The following is a 22,084-nucleotide window of genomic DNA, read 5'->3' on the forward strand; positions in this document are numbered from 1 at the left end:
TGGGGGATGAATTACTATATGGGGGATGAATTACTATATGGGGGATGAATTACTATGGGGGATGAATTACTATATGGGGGATGAATTACTATGGGGGGTGAATTACTATATGGGGGATGAATTACTATATGGGGGATGAATTACTATGGGGGATGAATTACTATATGGGGTATGAATTACTATATGGGGGATGAATTACTATGGGGGATGAATTACTATGGGGGATGAATTACTATATGGGGGATGAATTACTATAGGGGGGATGAATTACTATATGGGGGATGAATTACTATATGGGGGAGGAATTACTATGGGGATGAATTACTATGGGGGATGAATTACTATATGGGGGATGAATTACTATATGGGGGAGGAATTACTATGGGGGATGAATTACTATATGGGGGATGAATTACTATGGGGGATGAATTACTATATGGGGGATGAATTACTATGGGGGGATGAATTACTATAGGGGGGATGAATTACTATATGGGGGAGGAATTACTATGGGGGATGAATTACTATATGGGGGATGAATTACTATGGGGGATGAATTACTATAAAAACTTATTGAAACTAAAAACAGTGTACCATCCTATGTATTTTCAGTTTTAAAAATGTGGCTCTCAAAATAAAATAATTCATTTTTCAGAATCTGTCCAATTTTTCAGAGACTGGGCACTACAACCATTTCTCAGCTATCACACTGCAACTATTTCCACAGGCATTCATGAGCAATGCCTTATTCCCTATACCAGATCAACAGGGGACCATGGATGAAAATATTTCTAGGATTACAATTAATCACACTTTTACAAACTTAACAGAAACATTCTCTGTGTTCATAGCATACTGTATATTGGAGATGAAATTTCTAAAAGAATAAGCTTCTTTATAATTCTTTAGAAAGCTTCTTTAAAGTGACACTAAACTCTATTTTTATAACATAAAATAAATGCATTATGTCTAGCTAATACTGTATATACCTACTACCTCTGTCTTACTTTGTTACATCGCTCAAATGCAAGTCTTTTTCTGCTAATCTCAGACTTCCTGTTCTAGGGTGGCTACCTTCGTTCTCCATGCCCCTTTTGTGTGTGTGAATGTAGCCACCCTTTCCTGCTTACCCCTGAGATGGACTGACCTGCAGACACATTCTGTGGGAATTTTAGGACACATAGAGGGGAATATATCAAAACTGGAGCAGCCAGAATCTGGGACAGTTGTGCATGGTAACCAATCAGCGTCTATCTTTCCTTTTCACAGCTTAAAGTGGTTGTAAAGGCTTAAGGTTTTTTACCTTCATGCATTGTATGCATGAAGGTAAAAAACCTTCTGTGTGCAGCGCCCTCCCGCCCCCCCAGCCCCCCCTAATAATCACCTGAGCCCGAGCTTGGTCCAGCGACGTGCACAGGAGACTTGGCTTTCCCAGGTCTCCCTCTCCTCATTGGCTGAAACAGAGCAGCGGAAGCCATTGGCTCCCACTGCTGTTAATCACAGCCTGTGAGGAAAGAGCAGGGGGTGGGGCCAAGTCCCACTCTGCTGTGTCTTATGGATGCAGAGAGCGAGGCTCGGGGACAAGCATGCACCAATGCCCCATAGCAAACGGCTTGCTATGGGGCACTGATCGGGGGGAGGAGCCTGAAGCGCCAGCGGGGGACCCAAGAAGAGGATGATCGGGGCTGCTCTGTGCAAAACCACTGCACAGAGCAGGTAAGTATGACATGTTTGTTATTGAAAAAAAGAAAACGAACCTTGAGTATCGCTTTAACTGAACAAGCTGATGTTAAAAGCTGATTGGTTGCCTTGCACAGCTGCTCCAGATTCTGGCTGCTCTAGTTTTGATAAATTTGCCCCATAAAGCAGAGCGTGTGACCAGAAATAATGACACTGCTTGCTCTACACCAGTAGCATCAGGAGCAAGCACAGTACAAAAAAGAAGCCTAAAAAAATGGTAAGAAACTTTTAAGAAAAAAAAGGAAAGTCATATTTTGTGATTTTAGAATGATTAATGTAAAAGATATTTGTGTTTAGTTTAATATCCGTGCTTAAACAGAAAAAACAGTTTGGGACTGCCACCTGTTGGTTATGTTTAGTACCACATTGCCTGTATTTCAACATTTTTTTAAGCAATAGCCCAGTGAAACACTTATTGTCATTTCAAGAACAGGATCACTTAGTAAATTACTTGCAACATTAATACTTATATTTAAAGAGTAGCTCTAGCCAATACCGTACATTTTATTTTAATTTTGGATAGCATGGGGAAGGCTTGAACTGTCACTTTTTATTTTGGGCTGTCTTTGTCTCATTGGAAAGATGAAAGGTGCTCTATGAATGAAGGAAGCAAACATTCAATCATCAACCCATCCTCCATTCATTGAGCACATTTCATAGTACGGCTTCTATGAATGGAGAATGGGGGTGGAAAAGGCGGGCATATTCGACACTCTTGATGAGTGTCTGTGACAGGTCTAGTTGATCGAATTAACCCCTGTAGTAATGGATGATTATGGATCTGCGTATATGTGTGGACAGAGGACTTTAGATTTCAACTAAGAGATCAGCCAGCAGTACAAGGGATAGGTCACACTGAATGTATTTTTTTTTTCTTTTTAATTTAACATAACTTAGGCATTGATACTTTAATAAATGAGGATTGTGATACATAATGCACATACTGTACCTAAATAAAATGTTTGTTCATCATTCTGAAAGTAGGTTGTTTAGAGCAGGTTATTATACATACTTGCTTTTTGTACTACACCAGGGGTCTCCAAACTTTCTAAACAAAGGGCCAATTTACGGTCCTTCAGATTTTAGGGCCATTGGGAATAAACAAGGTCCTGATGCCAGTTGAAAAAAAAATGCTCAATCGTTGGTGTCATTGGGAGGAACTGTGCCTCATCATTGGTGTCATTGGGCTCCATTCTGGGTGTCATTGGTAGAAATTGTGCCCCATCATTGATGTCATTAGGAGGTATTGTGCCCCATCATTAGAGTCATTGGGAGGAATTTTGCCCTTTCATTGGTGTCAATGGGGGGGAATTATGCCCCATTGTTGGTATCAGTGGATGAAAACTTGCCCCATGGGCCACATAAATGCAAGCAAAGGGCCACATCTGTCCTCCGGACTGCAGTTTGGAGACCATCGTGCTAGACTATAAATAGGGCAAAGAGGTTGAAGTCATTATGAAAATGTTATTCCTGAGGTGTACACTGGTCAGAACTGGACTGTATGTCAGTATTAGCTAGACATGGGTGGGCTACTGTGGTCAAATTCTCTTAAAGTGAATGTAGGATGTTTTAAAAGGAAAAGTCCTCATATTACATGTATTAGCTAGATAACATTTTCCCTCTGTTCCTAGTTTTACTTTCTTACTTTGTTAAAGTGTCATTAAACCCAAATCATCAAAAACTGTCAATACATGCTATAATACATTGAGTTCATACTCACTCATCAACTAGAGCATTTGGTTTCTGTTGAATGCAAAAATCCTAGTTGATCCTGCTGTTCATTGTCCCTCCATCATTGTCTGTGTCCCCACTGCAGCATGAGATTGTGTAGACCACTGAGCATGCTTCAGTTTCAGTTCCCCCTAAGCTGTTCATTTGTTCCTTTTTCTAATCTGTGCAGACCATATGACTATGGAGTGGCACATATGGGTGTATACAGAGTGTTAAATGACACTCTCTCGCTCCTCCTCCATGTCTTCATATTGTAAAAAACTATGGGGGCAGGACATAAAAGGGTGATTGATGGAGGCTTTGCCTCCCTGTTAGTCCCAGTGCATCCACACAATAGACACAGGCCTGTGATTGGCAGAACCTCCTCCAGATCTGTTTACAGTGTGAACAAAGTGAAAACTATTGTCAGTCAACTTAGGCTCCACCTACACCATGCTACTGCAAAAACAAATAAACATTTTCTTTGAAATATAGATTTGTAATAAGCTTTAAAACACTTTGTTGCTATTGATTATTTTAATTCTCTATTCTGAAAACCTTTTTATTGTATTGTGACTGACACAGCACCAATCAATGCTGTGCAGACACAGATTCATACATCAGGCCTCCTTCAGAACTTTCCTTGAGGACAAGAAAAACCTGGGAAATGTCATGTGACCTCTGAACAGCAATGATTAAATAAGGTACTAAGAAGATTTTGTACCTTAAATTAAATACAATGTCATGAACGTTATACAGAAATAGAAGGGATAATGGGAATTAAACATTGTATGTTTAGAATCATTTTAAGTCCTGAGCTTCACTAACTTCAGCACCAAGTCCTTTATTCCCAAAGTTCACCCATCAACCCACTCAGTGAAAATACTCTACTTAACCAATTAGACACTTAAAAATCACAGATGGGAGCACAGAATGCCTTTTTTCTGGTTATGAAATGTAATAGAAGGCATTTTGAAGCAGATGTCTTTGTTTAACCTGCTTTGCCTGCAAATGTAATTCAATAGGACCTGCTGTATCCAAAGAAATGCAATGCAAAACAAACAGGTCAAACACAGCCTCAGAAATGTCATCATATCACTGAAGTACATAGGAATCTTCTGACCTGCATTTAAGGTGCAGGAAACAACATCCCTCTTAAGCTTAAAATTTTTTTTTTCTCCTACAGGAGTTTACTGCATCAAAAATGCGGTAATAAGCCGCATTTTTGCATGGGCGTCAGTGCATCTTAATGCGCGTTCATACAAGTTCCTGTATCTGGAGTTAATGCATTGTATTGGCCAGAATTCTGGCCATTAAAATTAATTTGTGCAGAAATGCACATTAAAGCACATTAACATGCTTTTGAGTGTTTTTTTTAATGCTCTAAAGTTCCTCTCCTGAATGCACAAGTAGTTTTTTTTTTATGACTGTATACTCCCCTGCCTCTAAACTCCTGACAATGCCTATAGTGTGCATAGACACATAGGCTAACATGGAGCAGAGTTTACAGGCAGAGAAATAAAAGCTCAAACCCTCAAAGAAGCAGCCTTTTTGAACTGCAGTGTGCATGAGGCCTAAAGAAAAACTGTAGCTGCTGACTTTTAAAATACAGACACTTACCTGTCCCTTGATCCAGGGGTGTCCTCACCACCGCTGGTTTCACCGGCTGTCTTCTCCCCCTGGCTCTGGCATCTTTAGTGTGGGCACCCGGCTGTGACAGCTTGCGACTTCACAGCCAGGTGCCCACTGCGCATGTGCGAGAAGGGCTGCGCTTTGTGAATGGCCCGTAGTCTTCTGGGACCTGTCACGTGTCCCAGAAGACTACAGGAAGGGAGGGGGGGACAACTTCTGCTTCTGATCGCCTAGGTGATCGCAGCGGAAGTGGGATTGGGTACCTGTCAAATTCGGTTACCCGCTCACCCCCCCACTCCCCAAAGGTGCCAATCCTTAATGGGGAGCAGGGGGCAAAGCATTAAAGCAGAACTTCCCCGCTTAAAATCAATTGGCAAACAGATATAAACATTTTAGCAATAGGTTCTTGACACTTACGTCATCTTGCTGTGCATCCCCTGCTGAGCTGTGAAGATCAGGATAGTGTTTGAGGAATTGAGCGATGTATGTCATGATGGACTTTTCATCAGGCTTATCAACATCAACATCTAAGGTGAAAAACATGTAAATATACCTATTTATTCAGTCTGGCAATGTTATTGTATATTATACATTTAATACTACACTGCTAAAAAAAAATTAAAGGAACAATTTAAAAGCACATCAGATCTCAATAGGGAAAAATATGTTGGATGTTTATATTGATATGGACTGGGTAATGTGTTAAGAGTGTAAGGATGCCCCATCGTTTGATGGAAATGAAAATTATCAACCTGAATTCAAAGACACCCCAAAAAAGTGAAAAATGATGCAGCAGGCTAGTCCATTTTGCTGAAAGTTCATTGCAGCAACTCAAAATGGTACTCAGAGGTTTGTATGGCCCTCATGTGCTTGTATGCATGCCTGACAATGTTGGGGCATGCTCGTACTAAGATGACAGATGGCGTCCTGGGGTATTTCCTTCCAGACTTGTACCACGGCATCACTGAGCTCCTGGACAATCTGAGGTGCAATCTGGTGGCGTCGAATGGACCGAAACATGATATCCCAAAGATGTTCTATAGGATTTAGGTCAGGCAAGAGTGGGGTCCATCAATACCTTCATCCTCAAGGAACTGCCTGCATACTCTCACCACATGAGGCCGGGCATTGTCGTACACCAGGAGGAACCCAGGACCCACTGAGTCACCCTCATGAAGTCTGTTTCTGATTGTTTGGTCAGAGACATTCACACCAGTGGCATTCTGGAGGTAATAGGGCTCTGGCAGTACTCATCCTATTCCTCCTTCCTCAAAGGAGCAGATACTGGTCCTGCTGATGGGTTAAGGACCTTCTACGGCCCTGTCCAGCTCTTCTAGAGTAACTGCCTGTCTCCTGGAATCTCCTCTATTCTCTTGAGACTGTGCTGGGAGACACAGCAAACCTTCCGGCAATGGCACGTATTGATATGCCATCCTGGAGGAGGTGGACTGCCTGTGCAACCTTTGTAGGGTACAGGTTTCGCCTCATGCTACCAGTAGTGACATTGACCCTAGCCAAATGCAAAACTAGTGAAAAACAGTCAGAAAAGATGAGTAGGGAAAAAAATGGCAGCAGCATCTACCTGTAAAACAATTCCTGTTTAATTAACACCAAACCAGCTGAAAATTATTAACAACTCCCTCTGCTAAATAACCTCCCTAGCGGTCTGATTATGTCAGTATTTCTGTGCTCAAAGCGGTACATTGTTTTCAATGGAAATATGTTTTTTTTTATTGTAGGCCTGTAATTCTTAGGAATAACTCACTGAAATCTGTCCAAACAAGAGTCTAGTAAACATCCCGGGTATGATAAAATTTTAAACATGAAATCATAAATTATAATATAAAAAATAATCATAAAAAATAATAATATAATAATAATACATTTAATTCAATAATGTAATCAAACCAAAAACATTGAAATTTGAAATAGAGCACCAAGTTCGCACATCACTGAGCTTAGTCGCAAAATAGTTTTCCGTGTCTGATGCCGAATTTCTCCACGAATCAATATCACTCAATTCTGCAAGTGGTTGTAATTTACTATCGCTGTTCTCTAGCTGGTCTAAAACCGCTTTTGACCTAAAGGGACGCTTTTTGGACGCCATGGACGTTTCTCAGTTTCCAAGCAGAAAGAACGGTAAAAATGCAGACAGGGTAGAGGACAAAGCACTAGGGACAAAATGTATGTGAAATGGTTTGATACAGTAATGTAACACTATCAGATTTTAGTGTATTGAGTAAATGTCAAATTTAAAAATGTTTTAAATTCCTGCACGTCCTGACGCTCTCAGGAAACAGAACCCCGAAGACGGATGCCGCATCGGCTGGAGGACATGGCCAGGGATGCTGCAGGGGGGACATCGCGGGAGCACAGGACAAGGTAAGTGCTCGAGGGATCTCAGAGTAACACTGCAGGGTAATCCCGAGTGTAGCTGAAAGTACTGAAAGTTAACCCAGAGCTACTCTCGGGAATACTGCCAGGGGGCTTAACTGACCAGATCAATATCTCAAGCGTTTAATTGACTTGATGCTGTACTCTAATTAAAAAGTGTTTCTTTAATTCTTTTGAGCAGCGTATAAGATTTAGGTATATAATCTGTAGTTAATTTATCTAGTTCCATTTTTGATTCTAGTTGCTGTAATACAAGAATATAAAAGTACCTTCAGGCTCTAAGAGTCTTGGAATCCCCAGCTCAATTTCTGCAATTGAAAAAGCTTCTTCCAGATTCTCCCGATTACTTCTTCCTTTAAGTTTCTCCATGTCCACCAGTTCTGGACGAATTGCATAGATTATTGAGTGGAAGGCAATGCCACTTCTCCAACTTGATCCAAAGTCTTTTATTTCGATTCCATGTCGCCTTTCATTTTTTAAGAAAAACAAAATGGATACTTTTTTTCAAGCAGTCTGTATCTAGTATTGACATATATTTAGATATTTTAGGAAGTATCAGAGTGAACTTTCTTATTCCTAAAGGATATAAACCTTCATAGTTCATCCATCAGTGTTTCAAATGCTCTCCATATTTCCTAAAAACATTCAGTCAGTCAGCCAAAGCCTCATCCTCACCTCTAACCCCTATCCTTGGCCACTGACATAAGCATGGAACAGTAATACATGACCGTCACAGGAAAGATAGGGGCGTCTTTGACAAGAGGACTGCGACTGACATCCTGGCTTCACCGCTTGTAGGTATGCGATTGGCAAGATGGCAGTGCCAAGTCGCAGGATAACAAAGTTTGTGGGTACACAATTGAGTAGAGTCTTTTTTATATTAATGTGCACCCTTGAGTTGTTTGTTAGCAGAATAATTCATGATTGACATTGGACTCTGTAAACCACCCTTTCTCCTTGGAATGGGCAGCACATACATGTAGCAGCTTTAATAACTTTCTTTATGCTTAAAGGGACTCTGTCACCAAAGTGCTAGAAGACATGGACTGTGGGGAGTTAAGTATAGCTTCTCTTTTTTACAGGTTGGACTTTTACAAGTGACCCTGTGGTGAGAGGAACACTTTCAAGTCCTGGAATTCCATATATTAATTTTGGAGAAAAGACATCTTACAGAAGACTTAATTCTATCTATCTATCCATCCATTCAGTCGTATCCAACCCTTGCCGATTGCATGGACTGTCACCTGTAAGTGACTTTTTCCATGAATTCGCTTAGCAATTATTTTACAGGGTAGGTTGCCAGGTCTTTCCCCAACCCCTACCATGCAGGAGATCCCACATGGCCAGGGATGAAACTAGGACAATTTAAACAGGAGCCAATTAACCTACCAGCATGTCTTTGGAGTGTGGGAGGAAACCAGAGTACCCAGAGGAAACCCACGCAAGCACAGTCAGAACATGCAAACTCCATGCAGGAGGTGCCCTGGTTGGGAATTGAACCCATGACCCATTAACTGCGTGGCAGACGTGCTAACCACTAAGCCACTTTGCTGCCCATAAGACTTAATTAGCATGATCAAATACAGTATTTAAAAGGGTAGGTAAACGTTTTGAGAAATGTATTTATTATGCCAAGGACTGGCAAAACGCACATCAATTGCACGAGGGTAAGAAAACAAATTTCAATCAGTTTTGAAAAAGGACCTTTACAGCAACTGTGTTCAAAGCAACTCTGTCACTAAGATAACGCTGCTAAGAAATGTGGCCCGTAAAAGGAGTACCAAGCTCCAGGTTTTATGCTGCACTTTGTGGTCTAATCCATTTATCGCTGAGTCACAATATGAAAGAGTAGTGATGTATGGATTAGCAGGAGTAACCAACTTACATTACTTGAAATACTTAAGGGGTTTCATATTCACATATTCAGGAAGTTAAACATGTTTCAGTTAAAACTATCTGATTCACAAATCATGCCTGATTTACTTATCCCCTTTATTGATGTATAAGGCTCATTTTCTAACTTGACTCTTCCTATATTCGATGAGAAGTTTTAGAACCAGTACATAAGACATGTTTTACGAACATAAACAAAAAAAAAACGAAAGTAAACAAAAACATATACTTACTTGGCTGCAGTATATTGTACCCATCTAAGCAGGGCTTTCTTGGCACTTCCCTGAATTTTATTGACCACTTTGCGTTTGGTTGGGGGGCTGGCTATATCAGAGCTCACCATACTGTCTACTGAAGATGTGCTACTAGATAGTGAGTGAAGTTGTGGAAGATTGCTGGTTAATTCTTCAATCTATAAAAAGTTAAAAAAAAAAAAAGCATAACACATAGTAACATAAATTTGAATGTGAACATAATTATTATTATTATACAGTATTTATATAGCGCAAACAGTTCGCTCAGTGCTGTACATTACAATGGGGGACATTACATGAGTGCAATAACAATACAGTGCGAAACACGAGGGGTTCGAGGGCCCTGCTCCTTGGAGCTTACAATCTAGGAGATGATACACAATGTGGTTGATTTTAAATATCATGGTAAATGGACAATTACAAAGTCTTTTCACTGGTTAATCAGTAGCTCAGAGAGCACTTTCGAACTAGCACCCTGCTTTTTAAAAATAATTTATAGTGATTTTCTGCATATGTTTTTAGTTATTATGGTCAGGACTCTGTAAAAAAAATACTTTTTTTAGTCACTTAAACATGATAATATAAACATAATTATTGTTTACATTTTCTTTTAAAGCCAGTAGACCTCTAGTCTCCTTTTGACCTTTAGCATTGTATCTTTGTTGGTACAATACTAAAAGAAGCTATTAACAAAACTCTGTGGAGTTTGTCAATGTTGTCACCCAAGATTCGCACATTTTCTCCTAAGACTTAAAACAATTTGAATCTTGGGTGAAAGTTGTGTGAATTGATAAACAGATCCCTGTGAGTCATCACCGCATTGAATCATCCCTAATCAGACAGTTCAGTTGGAGGTTTTACTAGGATAAAGTGAGCTCTAATGCAAGCAGCATCTGCCATACCATCACTTTAGCCATAACGTGTAAAAAAAGCAACCACTTTTTGTAGTTTTGATGGAGTAGGGAATGGGGAACTTTTTTCCATTGCAGAGATTTTCTTCCACTTCCTGTCTGAAGACCTGATAGGAAACAAGAGGGGATATCTCCAAAGTGGGGGAAATACCCTTTCAGGTAGTTGTCACAAATGTCCACATTGTCAGATTTCTTTTCTATTCTTGATGTGGTGACAACTCAAAATTTCAAATTCTCCCTTAATTTCACCCCACTGAAGGACAAATAAAGAGGGAGAGTCTCCCCTGCAGGGACCCAGACAGCAATATCAACCTGGCAGATTGTAATGCTCCTCCCCTGCTCTATGAAAAACAGAAAAAAAATGTTTTTTCAGATAAACTGACAGGTTGCTGAATTGTGTGATTCTCAACACATTGACTAATATGTAGTGGAATCAAAAATTAGCTTTATTCTGTCTAAATACAGTGGGGCAAAAAAGTATTTAGTCAGCCACCAATTGTGCAAGTTCTCCCACTTAAAAAGATGAGAGAGGCCTGTAATTGGCATCATAGGTAGACCTCAACTATGAGAGACAACATGAGAAAAAAAATCCAGACAATCACATTGGCTGATTTGGAAAGAATTTATTTGCAAATTATGGTGGAAAATAAGTATTTGGTCACCTACAAACAAGCAAGATTTCTGGCTCTCAAAGACCTGTACCTTCTTCTTTAAGAGGCTCCTCTGTCCCGCACTCATTACCTGTATCAATGGCACCTGTTTGAACTTGTTATCAGTATAAAAGACACCTGTCCACAACCTCAAACAGTCACACTCCAAACTCCACTATGGTGAAGATCAAAGAGCTGCCGAAGGACACCAGAAACAAAATTATAGACCTGCACCAGCCTGGGAAGACTGAATCTGCAATAGGCAAGCAGGTTGGTGTGAACAAATCAACTGTGGGAGCAATAATTAGAAAATGGAAGACATACAAGACCACTGATAATCTCCCTCGATCTGGGGCTCCACGCAAGATCTCACCCCGTGGGGTCAAAATGATCACAAGAACGGTAAGCAAAAATTCCAGGACCAAACGGGGGGACCTAGTGAATGACCTGCAGAGAGCTGGGACCAACGTAACAAAGGCTACCATTAGTAACACACTACGCCGACAGGGACTCAGATCCTGCAGTGCCAGACGTGTCCCCCTGCTTAAGCCAGTACATGTTTGGGCCTGTCTGAAGTTTGCTAGAGTGCATTTGTATGATCCAGAAGAGGATTGGGAGAATGTCATATGGTCAGATGAAACCAAAATAGAACTGTTTGGTAGAAACACAACTCGTTGTGTTTGGAGGAGAGAGAATGCTGAGTTGCATCCAAAAAACACCATACCTACTGTGAAGCAGTGGCAACATGATGCTTTGGGGCTGTTTCTCCGCAAAGGGACCAGGACGACTGATCCATGTACAGGACAGAATGAATGGGGCCATGTATCGTGAGATTTTGAGTGCAAACCTCCTTCCATCAGCAAGGGCATTGAGGATGAAACTTGGCTGGGTCTTCCAACATGACAATGATCCCAAACATATCGCCCGGGCAACGAAGGACTGGCTTCGTAAGAAGCATTTCAAGGTCCTGGAGTGGCCTAGCCAGTCTCCAGATCTCAACCCCATAGAAAACCTTTGGAGGGAGTTGAAAGTCCGTGTTGCCCAGCGACAGCCCCAAAACATCACTGCTCTAGAGGAGATCTGCATGGAGGAACGTTTGACCTCTGTCATTGCCAACAAAGGATATATAACAAAGTATTGAGATGAAATTTTCATATTGACCAAATACTTATTTTCCACCATAATTTGCAAATAAATTATTTACAAATCAGCCAATGTGATTGTCTGGATTTTTTTTCTCATTTTGTCTCTCATAGTTGAGGTCTACCTATGATGCCAATTACAGGCCTCTCTCTCTCATCTTTTTAAGTGGGAGAACTTGCACAATTGGTGGCTGACTAAATACTTTTTTGCCCCACTGTATTTCTATATCAAGAATCGATTTACTTATTTTTTATTGGCATAAAGAGTGATATGTGGCAAAACAACACGTTGGCAATGCAATACACATTATTGTACACGTAAACGTGCATGCACTGACACATAGTAAAACACTGCTCAAATGTTCTTGGCATTTTTTTTTTATTTGATTGATCATATTTGTGTACAGTCACTTTAATTTTTTTATTTTACCTTTCACTGCTTTTTTTTTTCTTTTTAAAAAAAGTAAAGTAAAAAACTAATGAGGACCTGTTTTTTTAGCACAAGCACTAGTCGAAAATAATTAGAAGGTACATTGGCTCAGAAGCCTTTTAAAGTCCAATTGCATGGTTACAAATATCTCTAATTTCCCATTACCTTCAAAGCACTTAGCCAAATTCCCATTTTCAAGGAGAAGTTAGCTCTCAGTTCCACTCTTCCCTACACCCTAATTTCAATTACCTGAAAATACAAAATGATGGTCCATATCAAACCAAGCACAATGGTAGGTTTCCCGTCAGCAATGTCAGTTGAGTTGATATTCACTAATTTAATCTGCAACAAAAAGACAACAGTGAATCACAAATGGATAGTATTTTCAAAATTATTGCTTCAAATTATTTGTTTTAATTTGAATTAAATTATTTAGGAGATTCTGATTTCATACACTGTACTTGAGCATGTTTGGTAGTTATACAGTATATGGCATACAGAAGACTAGTCCAAATTATATGTAATATATTATACCCATTGCCTGTAGGTGCTGCTGTTTGCTGCTATTCACTGTGGAAATACAGACATGCTCATGAGGAAATAGGAAGGGGAACAGAAAATAGACAAAACTGAAAGCAATGTACATGCTAAAGGCATATACAGCTGCCCTGCAAAGAGTCAACGTAAGTTGTAAAGGAAGCATTACCTTAAAAAGGATATCATTGTATAGTCAACATAAAGTGCTCCGTAATATAAAGCACACAGCATGCTCAGCTGCCTATCTTATTGAAAAATCCTAAAAACTTAATATCCAGTTTAGTTGTTTATTACTTAATAGTTATTAAAGTCTATTAAAACTACTAACCGGGGATCCTCTGTATACAGACTTGCATGTAAAGTAAAATGCATAGTATTAAAAAAACAGTTGCAAGTATCAAGTCTATAAAGTCTCTATACCAGGGGTCTCCAAACTATGGCCTACGGGCCACATCCGGCCTGCTACAAGATTTTATCCAGCCCGCAGCTATGGTCAGGCTACCTATAGTCTCTGTTTCTGATGTAAGTGGGGACCCTAATATTAGGGGGACTCTGATGGGGACCTGGCTGAAAGGGGGACCCTGATGTAAGGGAGAACCAGATGTAAGAAGGGACTCTGATGGGAAACCTGATATTAGGTAGGACTTTGTTTCTGATGCGGGGGGCTGATGTTGAATTTTTTTCACAAATATTTGTAAAATATATGATGTTGCCCTTGTAATAAAAAGTTTGGAGACCCCTGCGCTACACCAAAGTAGCACCATTATTATGGCATACACTCACTCCCATATGTGTTCTTATACCATTAAACATAACATGAGGAGTGCAAACTCCTTTTTAGCAGAAATTTATTTTAAAAATATTAATTATGTCTCCCACATTTCTGAGATGGGAAGAAAGGCAGTTTACTAATATAGCAACCTAAAAAAAAAGACTTTTTAACCAAGTGTGATACCCCCAACTGCATCCAATAACAATTACAATGACAGTCCTAGCAGCTGTGACCTACAGCTGGCCATACATTAGTAGAATCTCGTATGAAAATTTTCATTTTTGGAAGGTTCATTTGATTTCTTTATGGTTATTGGGGTCAAACCAACTATGCTGATGAAAAACTGTGGAGCAAAATGGAAAGATTTTCTCGAATGAACAAAATTTGAACTTTGAATATGGTTTTCCTTTGGGAAGATTGTAATTAAACCTGTTTAATATTTCTGGGATTATATTTAAATAGCATATCTGCACAACATTTGAAGGGCTTTCAAATTAAATTAGTTGACTCAAAGATGGCATGAAAGATTGTTCTAAGAATGTTTTGACAGGAATTTTCATATGAACATGTATATGAAATTCAACTAATGTATGGCCAGCTTTAGAACTGTGTAGGAACTTGCATGTTTATGGAGGCATGAGTGGGGTGGACAATCAGAAAAATCCATCCAGGAAGACTGATTGTTCCCCAGGGCATGTGAGACAAGAAGCACTGAGAGAAGACAAATACAAACAGCCAGATTAGGCAAATGTTCTCTTATGTCTTATTAGGGATCTTTATGCTGGCCATACATTCAGATTTTGTTTCGGTGCTCATCTGTCGAATAATGTAGTGTGAAGGTCTTCCTCATCGCATACAATTTAAATAGGTTGTCTAGGTAGCTTTCCAACTACCAGGGGCGGACTGACAACTCATGGGGCCCCCGGGAAATAGGGGATCATGGGGCCCCTGTGTCCTTGCCCACACTCAAAAAAGCCTATAAAAAAAAGTACCAGGGGCATTTCATGGGGCCCCCTACTGACCCCGGGCCCTCGGGGAGTGCCCGAGTGCTTGAATGGTCAGTCCGCCCTTGCCAACTACATAGTTTTTGGAAAATACAGTATCGTTCTCACAGATGATGTCTGTAACAAATATGTAACAAAAGTGTGGCCAATGTAAGCTTAAATTCTGCTGTGCACAGGCTCGAGGGAAGGTGACACTGTATACAAGTATATTGCAGGCAGTCACACTACCAATATTTTAAAATACATACAATCTTTGAGGGAATATATACGGTAATATAATTGGGCCAGATGGTGGTTCTTTATACAGTATATAGATTTTAGCTTTTAATGGTCAGTCCACCCAAAACTGATAATCCACCATTTGGCAGTTGGTGGAGAGTTAAATGCCAGTTTCTTATATCTTTCCAAAGCTTTGGTTGTGAGATATATTGCTTGAGGTTTTGGGGCAGCACAGTGGCTAAATGGTTAGCGCTTCCACCTGGCAGTACTAGGGTCATTGGTTTGAATCCCAGCCACAGCACGCCCTGCCTGGAGTTTGCATGTTCTCCATGTGCCTGCGTGGGTTTTCTCCGGGTACTCCGGTTTTCTCCTACACTTCAAAAACATGCTGATAGGTTAATTGGATCCTGTCTAAATTGGCCCTTGTATATGAATGTGAGTTAGGGACCTTAGACTGTACGCCCCTTGAGGGTTAGGGACTGATGTGAATGTACAATATATATGTAAAGCACTGTGTAAATTGACGGCGCTATATAAGTACCTGTAATAAATAAATAAATTTGTGCAATTATTGCAGCCATTAAAAGGGAGCCCCACTGTTTCTGTAGGAAAATTTCTGAGAATCAATTTTGGGGTAAACTTTGAAGTGTGTGTATGTTTTGGAGAATATGGAGGAGTGAAAACCCCTGTTAGTTTGTGTCCCCGCTGTGAGATTTTATTTTGACCTTTTGTCCTGGTGACAACTGCTAAATTTTGGACTTTTGGACATGTTGGACAGTGGTTACCAACACAATTAGAGAGGGTGAATTTATCTAGCAGCAGCAAAGACAGAAATAAAAACGCACCTTTCTCTACACCCTAACCTATATTACAAAAAAAAAGGCTTTAGGCTCCTGAAAACTGGGCGTTTTTGAAGCTACTTCTAGGGGCGTCAGGCGTTTTTTTTTTACTGCCTCTAAACTCCCCTGCATGTTATCCCATGTGTTCATTCACACATAGGCTTTTAGCAGCATTTTGTGGCAGGAGAGTTTAGTGGCAGGAAAAAACCCCCACTGTCAGTGTGTCCTGGAGCAGTGGCGTTTTGGCAGCATAAAATGCTTGACACGCTTAAACACACCTAAACGCTAGGCGAATTTAGTGCTTGAGCATTCATTGATTTCAATGGCCAGAATAAATAATTTATTCTGCTCAATTGCATTAATTAAAGCCCAAATGCTTGATGTGGGTAAACTCAGTACACTCTTTTACAAGTGTCAGTGTTTTTTTGGCCAAAATGCTGCTAGGCTTCTAGGGGAGTTAGAAAAACAGTGTGCATGAGGCCTTAAACTCAGCAATATTTGTGCACAGAACACTATGATGTGAATTGGGTCTGAAAGACTGCCAGGGGCTGCATGCAGATTTACTGATATGTATATATTTAGTTTAAATGTAGGCAACTCTATTTGTGTATTATGGTCATTCTGGTATTGTGAGCCATGGGGAAAATACATTCATTATATGCCCTGTGAAACTATTACACACAAAAAGAGTGTAATGCAATGTGGAACACCTTCAAGCTGACCTGAGCACATAAGACTATATTAAAAAAGTTTCTGTTCCTTGAAAAATCTAAAATGCATTATTCTGAATTTAAGAGACCTTTCGGGCCATATAGGGAATGCTCTCTGTAAACACAAAGGTTGTGAAAGAAAATGCTCTTAAAGCTTAGAGTGTCTTTGTGTTACGGTGAACTCATCAATCTTTCAATAGATTCAATCAGTGTGGCTAGATTGGATTTTTCTCCAGAATAAATCTCCATGCTTGGGGCGATATGTCAATATTCCATCTGTTTAAATTTCCTGAGTCTGAAATGAAATGTTGATCTTGCACAGTACCTAAAAAGATACATTCAAGTTCTTTGACTATATATAGAACAAAGTTTAGTAACAAACTACTGTTCTGTAGTTACAATAAAGCTCCATGGTATTGCAAGATCTTGTGATAATGGGACATTTGAGCAAAAAGAGGATGTAAGAAAAGCACACTAGAAAAAAAAATGTTTTGTTTCCCCTAGCAACAAATCTAATTCCTGGATTAAGTTTAAAGTCATGGATTGTAGAAAGGACAGTGAAAAGCTGATTGATTCCTGTGATTTCTCTATGTTTTATATATATGCTCCTATAAAGAAGCTGTGTGAGAATTGAATGATTGGAAAGGGGTCAGCATTGATCCACTCATTCTAAAAAAGTCAAGGTCATACAATATAACAATGTATGAATTATTCATATTGCCAGTCAAGAATAAAATGCAGAGTAGTAAAAAACTCACCCGTCTGCCTTCCAGAAACTTTAACGCTGCACCAATGTTGGCTACCCAGTGAATGCGCTTCATTTGCCTTCCTTGTTCACATGGCTGCAGCAAACATTTAAACAATAAGTCAGCCTGTCATTATATTACTGTTTTGCTCTTTAAAGGTAAAATAACAATAAAGGTTAAAGTGGTTATAAAGCACTCACGGTTTTTTACCTGAATGCATTCTTTGCATGCAGGTAAAAAGCCTTCCGTGTTACAAACTCACCCCTCACCCCCCCTTATACTTACCTGAGCCCCATCATGATCCAGCACTGTACATGAGAACTGCGGCTAACCTGGCTTTGTCCCTTCTCCCTGGGCAGATTGATTTGATACCATTGGCTCCAGCTCCTGTTAATCAATTCCAGTGACAAGAGAGCTGGGGGCGGGGCCTTATCCCACTGTCTGTGTCAATGGACTCAGCTGCGGGTCTCGGGAGCAAGCCCACATAAGTGCCCCCCCCCCCACAGGAATCATCTTCCTATTGGGGGAACCAGAAAGAGAGGAGGAGCCAAGAGTGCCGGCAGGGGACCCAAGAAGAGAAGGTTAAAATAGACATGTTTTTATCTTTTTTTTTTACATTTTCTTTAATTCCTTAATTTTCCTAAATTGATATGTTTTTTTATTGTAGTCTTTTGGCTCCTGTTGGGGATGTTGTTGCTACTCTTGGAGATAGCAATGCTTTTGTTTTTTTGTCTGGCATTGGATGTCTACTGACGACCCTCACTCTGGATAGCTAGCCCTTAATTGCATTACCAGCCAAAACATTATAAGGCTTCATGCATACTGGGGCTTTTGTAAATGCTTTTCACCTAGCAAGACAAAAGCAGCTTCAAAAACATCCCTATACCTTGTTTTTGCACATGTGTTTAGACACATTAAGTGATTGGGCATATGTTTATTTCATTGGGCAAAATATTCATTTATTCTGGCCACTGAAATGAAAAATGCTCAAGGTACATTTAGACATGTTGGAAGTTTTTTCTACCTAAAAGCTCCTCTCCTGAATGCGATTTTCGTGCATTCAGATTTCTGCCCCTAAATGCCTCTGCCTCTAAACCCCTATGTGTGCACTGACATGTAGGCTAACATAGAGGGGCATTTGGGGGCAGAAAAAATTAAAATGCCTGTAAGACAGGCGCTTGACAGCTGCAGTGTGCATGAGGCCAAAACCATCAAGAGATGGTGGCTAGCTGTGTAGGCATAACTTGTCTGCCATATAATTACTGGAGCTAAAAATCTTTGTACAAACATGTAAGTCTGAATTGAGTGAATTTGCATGTTTATACCTATGCAGGGGGTGGAGAAGCACTGGAGGCCATGACCTATCACTAGGAAAATAATGGTGACAGGTTAGGATAATCAATCCCACCTTTACTATTGACCTTTGAACAGGCTTCACCAGAGGAGGTGCCTACAAACATATGTAACACTACCCCTAGAAAGCCGCTGGACTTTTGAGTCCCTCTTTTTCTGCACAGCCAGGCAACATAAATTTTCAGCAGGCACACATAGTGAAAGAAACCAGTCCTTGAGCTTGTTTTTAATTTTTATTGAAGGATGGGGATAGATGGGGATAATGGGTTATGAGATGGCCAAAGTGAATTCAACAACAATTTAAAAGACAACTCTTCCAGGTACAACTTGCAGCAAAAATAGATCCTAGACTGTACTCCCTCTGGAATAATGTCAGTCCTTAACGGATCAGTAGCAAATATTCTTTCTGCTTTTAGGAGCATTATGTCACCTTAGTAGAAAATAGCAAGGCCCCAAATGTATGCAGGAGCTCTATGTCCCCTTAGCAGAAAATGCCAGTGCATCCGGTTTCAACTGAAAATTGCCCAAGCAAGGGTGATGGATAACAGTGTACTGTCCCTCTGAAAGCTAGCTGAATATTGCACTTGGCTGCAATTGCCCTACAAGGCTTTGGGGGGTGAAAAGTGTAGAAAACTTTGAGGACCACTGTGGCTACACTGTCTCCTTAGCAAAACTCCAAATCATGTGTCGAAGGGAAATTACCTTCAACCGACTGGCAAAGCACTTCCAATACTGATCCCAGCACTGACACATTAGCACAAGATTATCCCAAGTAGGGGTGAAGGTTTGCCAAAGCTGTTCCTCCCGGATGGCTAGCTGGGTATTGCACCTCCCCTCTATAGGCTTTGGGTGGCTAACGTAGAGATATTCACACTGTCCCTTTAGACATCAAGAACACCTGAAAACATGTCTTCTTTCTCTCACAAAGTTGATTCTATGTAAGCATCCATAATCTTTTCAATACAACAAATACCTTCAATAAAATGTCTTTAAACATGTAAAAAAGGAAATAAAATGCCTACAGGCGCAGAGTAAATGTTTTGTTCAGTTAAAAATTTAGGTATCCTTGACATTACTTTAGCTGAGCGTGCTCCATTTTCACTTTGTATGCCAAAGCTAAACTGATCAAAGCAGCATACATATCTAAGCTGAGTGGTTTCTTTAAAAAAAATACACCTAAAGTATCTGTAAATGCCTTTGGAGTAAAATTACCAAAGAACAGCAGGAGAAAAGAAAAAGTGTTGCCTTTGCAAACTTGCTAAATTTACCAGACTTTATTAAAATAATTATGTTAAACTACTAGTTCTCAAAGTGAAACTTCTTTCTCCCAATCAACATTGACTATTTTTAAATCCTATGCTGCTAGAATGACTAAATAGATAGGAAGGTATATCATATTTACTTATTTTAAACTTTTTTTTATATTTGGGATGTATATGTTGCTTGGGACAGGCATAGATCTATACTCAGACAAAAAAGTTCCAAAAAAAACAACCCCCCCCCCCAAAAAAAAAAAAACAACTACCCCCTCCACCAAAAAAAAAAAAACACAACAAAAATGTAAAAAATGGGCAGACTCCCTTTTCCTGCCTAGGCAAATTACATCATACATCCCAGCAGTCTTCGGGAGTGGAAGGGAGGGCTCTCAGCTCAGCTCAGCCAATGTCCAGGCTGAGGGCAGAGGGATACCAAGAAGTAAATGCTGCATGAATCTCAAGATGGCCACTGCCAGAAATGCTAGGGGGAGTTTTTCAAAGTTATTTCTCAGCAAAATAAAGCAGAGACAAGTGAGTGAGTTTGTTTTGAATATAAACAGTGAATTAAATAGCATCTTTGGTTTGTGGTGCTCAGATGCAGTGCAGTTCCACTTTAAACTAAATTTAAAACCTTTAATTAAATGCATTCAAACGATAGTAATGATATTATGATATACTTTCAAATCAAATTAAACTAAATTAAGTTGTATCTGAAAAGGTCTTTTGAACACTTTTTTATGTTACCCACCAGTTTTTGTCCAGACAAGACTTCTAATAATGCAAGTAACTTTGTTCCATCTTTTATGTCTTCGAAAAGATCATTTACTACTAAAGGAGGATTTCTCTATAAAAGAAAAAACAACAATACCACAGTCAGCATCATGCATTGCCATTAGATAGACATTTATAACTTTATAAATATATCTATTTATTGCAAGTATTTATTGAATATAGTGCCAACAACTTACACGGCACTTTACTTACTATACAAAATAGGGGTATGAACCTCCTGCACTACCAATCTAATAAACTGTTTAGATGAGAGAAGCTGCCAACATTAAATCATATACCCGTGATCAGTGATAAAAACAATAAATGAATGTAGCGCTACTCCTAAATATTAACAATCAATATACCCTTATGTGAATATTTGACCAATAAACATGTAGTGTTAAATAAATAACACAGACTACAAAAACAAAAAGTGCCACAATAAAAAGAGCTCTGAGGAAGTCACATGGTATTGTGACGCAACGCGTCGGCCTGACGTAGTGACGCACTTCCGGCGTGGTGGCCATCTTGGTGCACCTTTTTCCTATACCCATGCAGAGTACACCCAAAAAGCATGTGGTTTGAAGCTGTTAAAGACTGAAGATCGATGTGAATGCATTTTTATTGTATTTGGATCTGTTTGATGAATAAAACATATTACACTATGGGAGATTGTGTTTGTGTTTGAGATACTGGCACATACCCATACCTTATTATTATTATTATACAGTATTTATAAAGCGCCAATAGTTCACTCAGCGCTGTACATTACAAAGGGGGACAGAACATGTGACAGAACAATACCAATACAATGCAAAACATGAGGGGATCGAGGGCCCTGCTCTTTCGAGCTTACAATCTAGAAGGGATGGGATAGTGGTACAGGAGGAGATAGCTGTGGGGGATGGAGTGGTAGGAAGAGTGGAGGAGGTCAGCAAGTTAGCAGGGGGTGAGGTAGGCTTCCCTGAAGAGATGGGTTTTCAGGGTGCGCCTAAAGAAGAGGAGAGTAGGTGATAATCTGATGGGTTGGGGCAGGGAGTTCCAGAGGATGGGTGACACCCTGGAGAAGTCCTGGAGGCGGGCATGGGAGGAGGAGACCAGGGAACTAGAGAGAAGGAGGT

At 39.9% G+C, this 22,084-nt stretch overlaps 1 protein-coding gene across 5 annotated transcripts in view; it reads right to left on the reverse strand.

Moving 5' to 3' along the window:
- SYNE1 (spectrin repeat containing nuclear envelope protein 1) overlaps positions 1-22,084 on the reverse strand; it is a 662,466-nt gene that overhangs the window by 460,395 nt on the left and 179,987 nt on the right. For all 5 annotated transcript variants that reach the window (XM_089694288.1, XM_089694287.1, XM_089694289.1 and 2 more), the window contains exons 4-9: positions 20,941-21,036; positions 17,596-17,679; positions 13,006-13,098; positions 9,603-9,781; positions 7,746-7,942; positions 5,500-5,609 (exon numbers count right to left, since the gene is read on the reverse strand). In XM_089694288.1, the coding sequence (XP_089550414.1) occupies positions 5,500-5,609; positions 7,746-7,942; positions 9,603-9,781; positions 13,006-13,098; positions 17,596-17,679; positions 20,941-21,036 (759 nt within the window). The remainder of the gene's footprint in view (positions 1-5,499; positions 5,610-7,745; positions 7,943-9,602; positions 9,782-13,005; positions 13,099-17,595; positions 17,680-20,940; positions 21,037-22,084) is intronic.

Source organism: Staurois parvus, unplaced genomic scaffold, assembly GCF_062004578.1.
Source record: "Staurois parvus isolate SC_StPar_1 unplaced genomic scaffold, SC_StPar_1.0 ptg000657l, whole genome shotgun sequence".
Lineage (NCBI taxonomy): Eukaryota > Metazoa > Chordata > Amphibia > Anura > Ranidae > Staurois > Staurois parvus.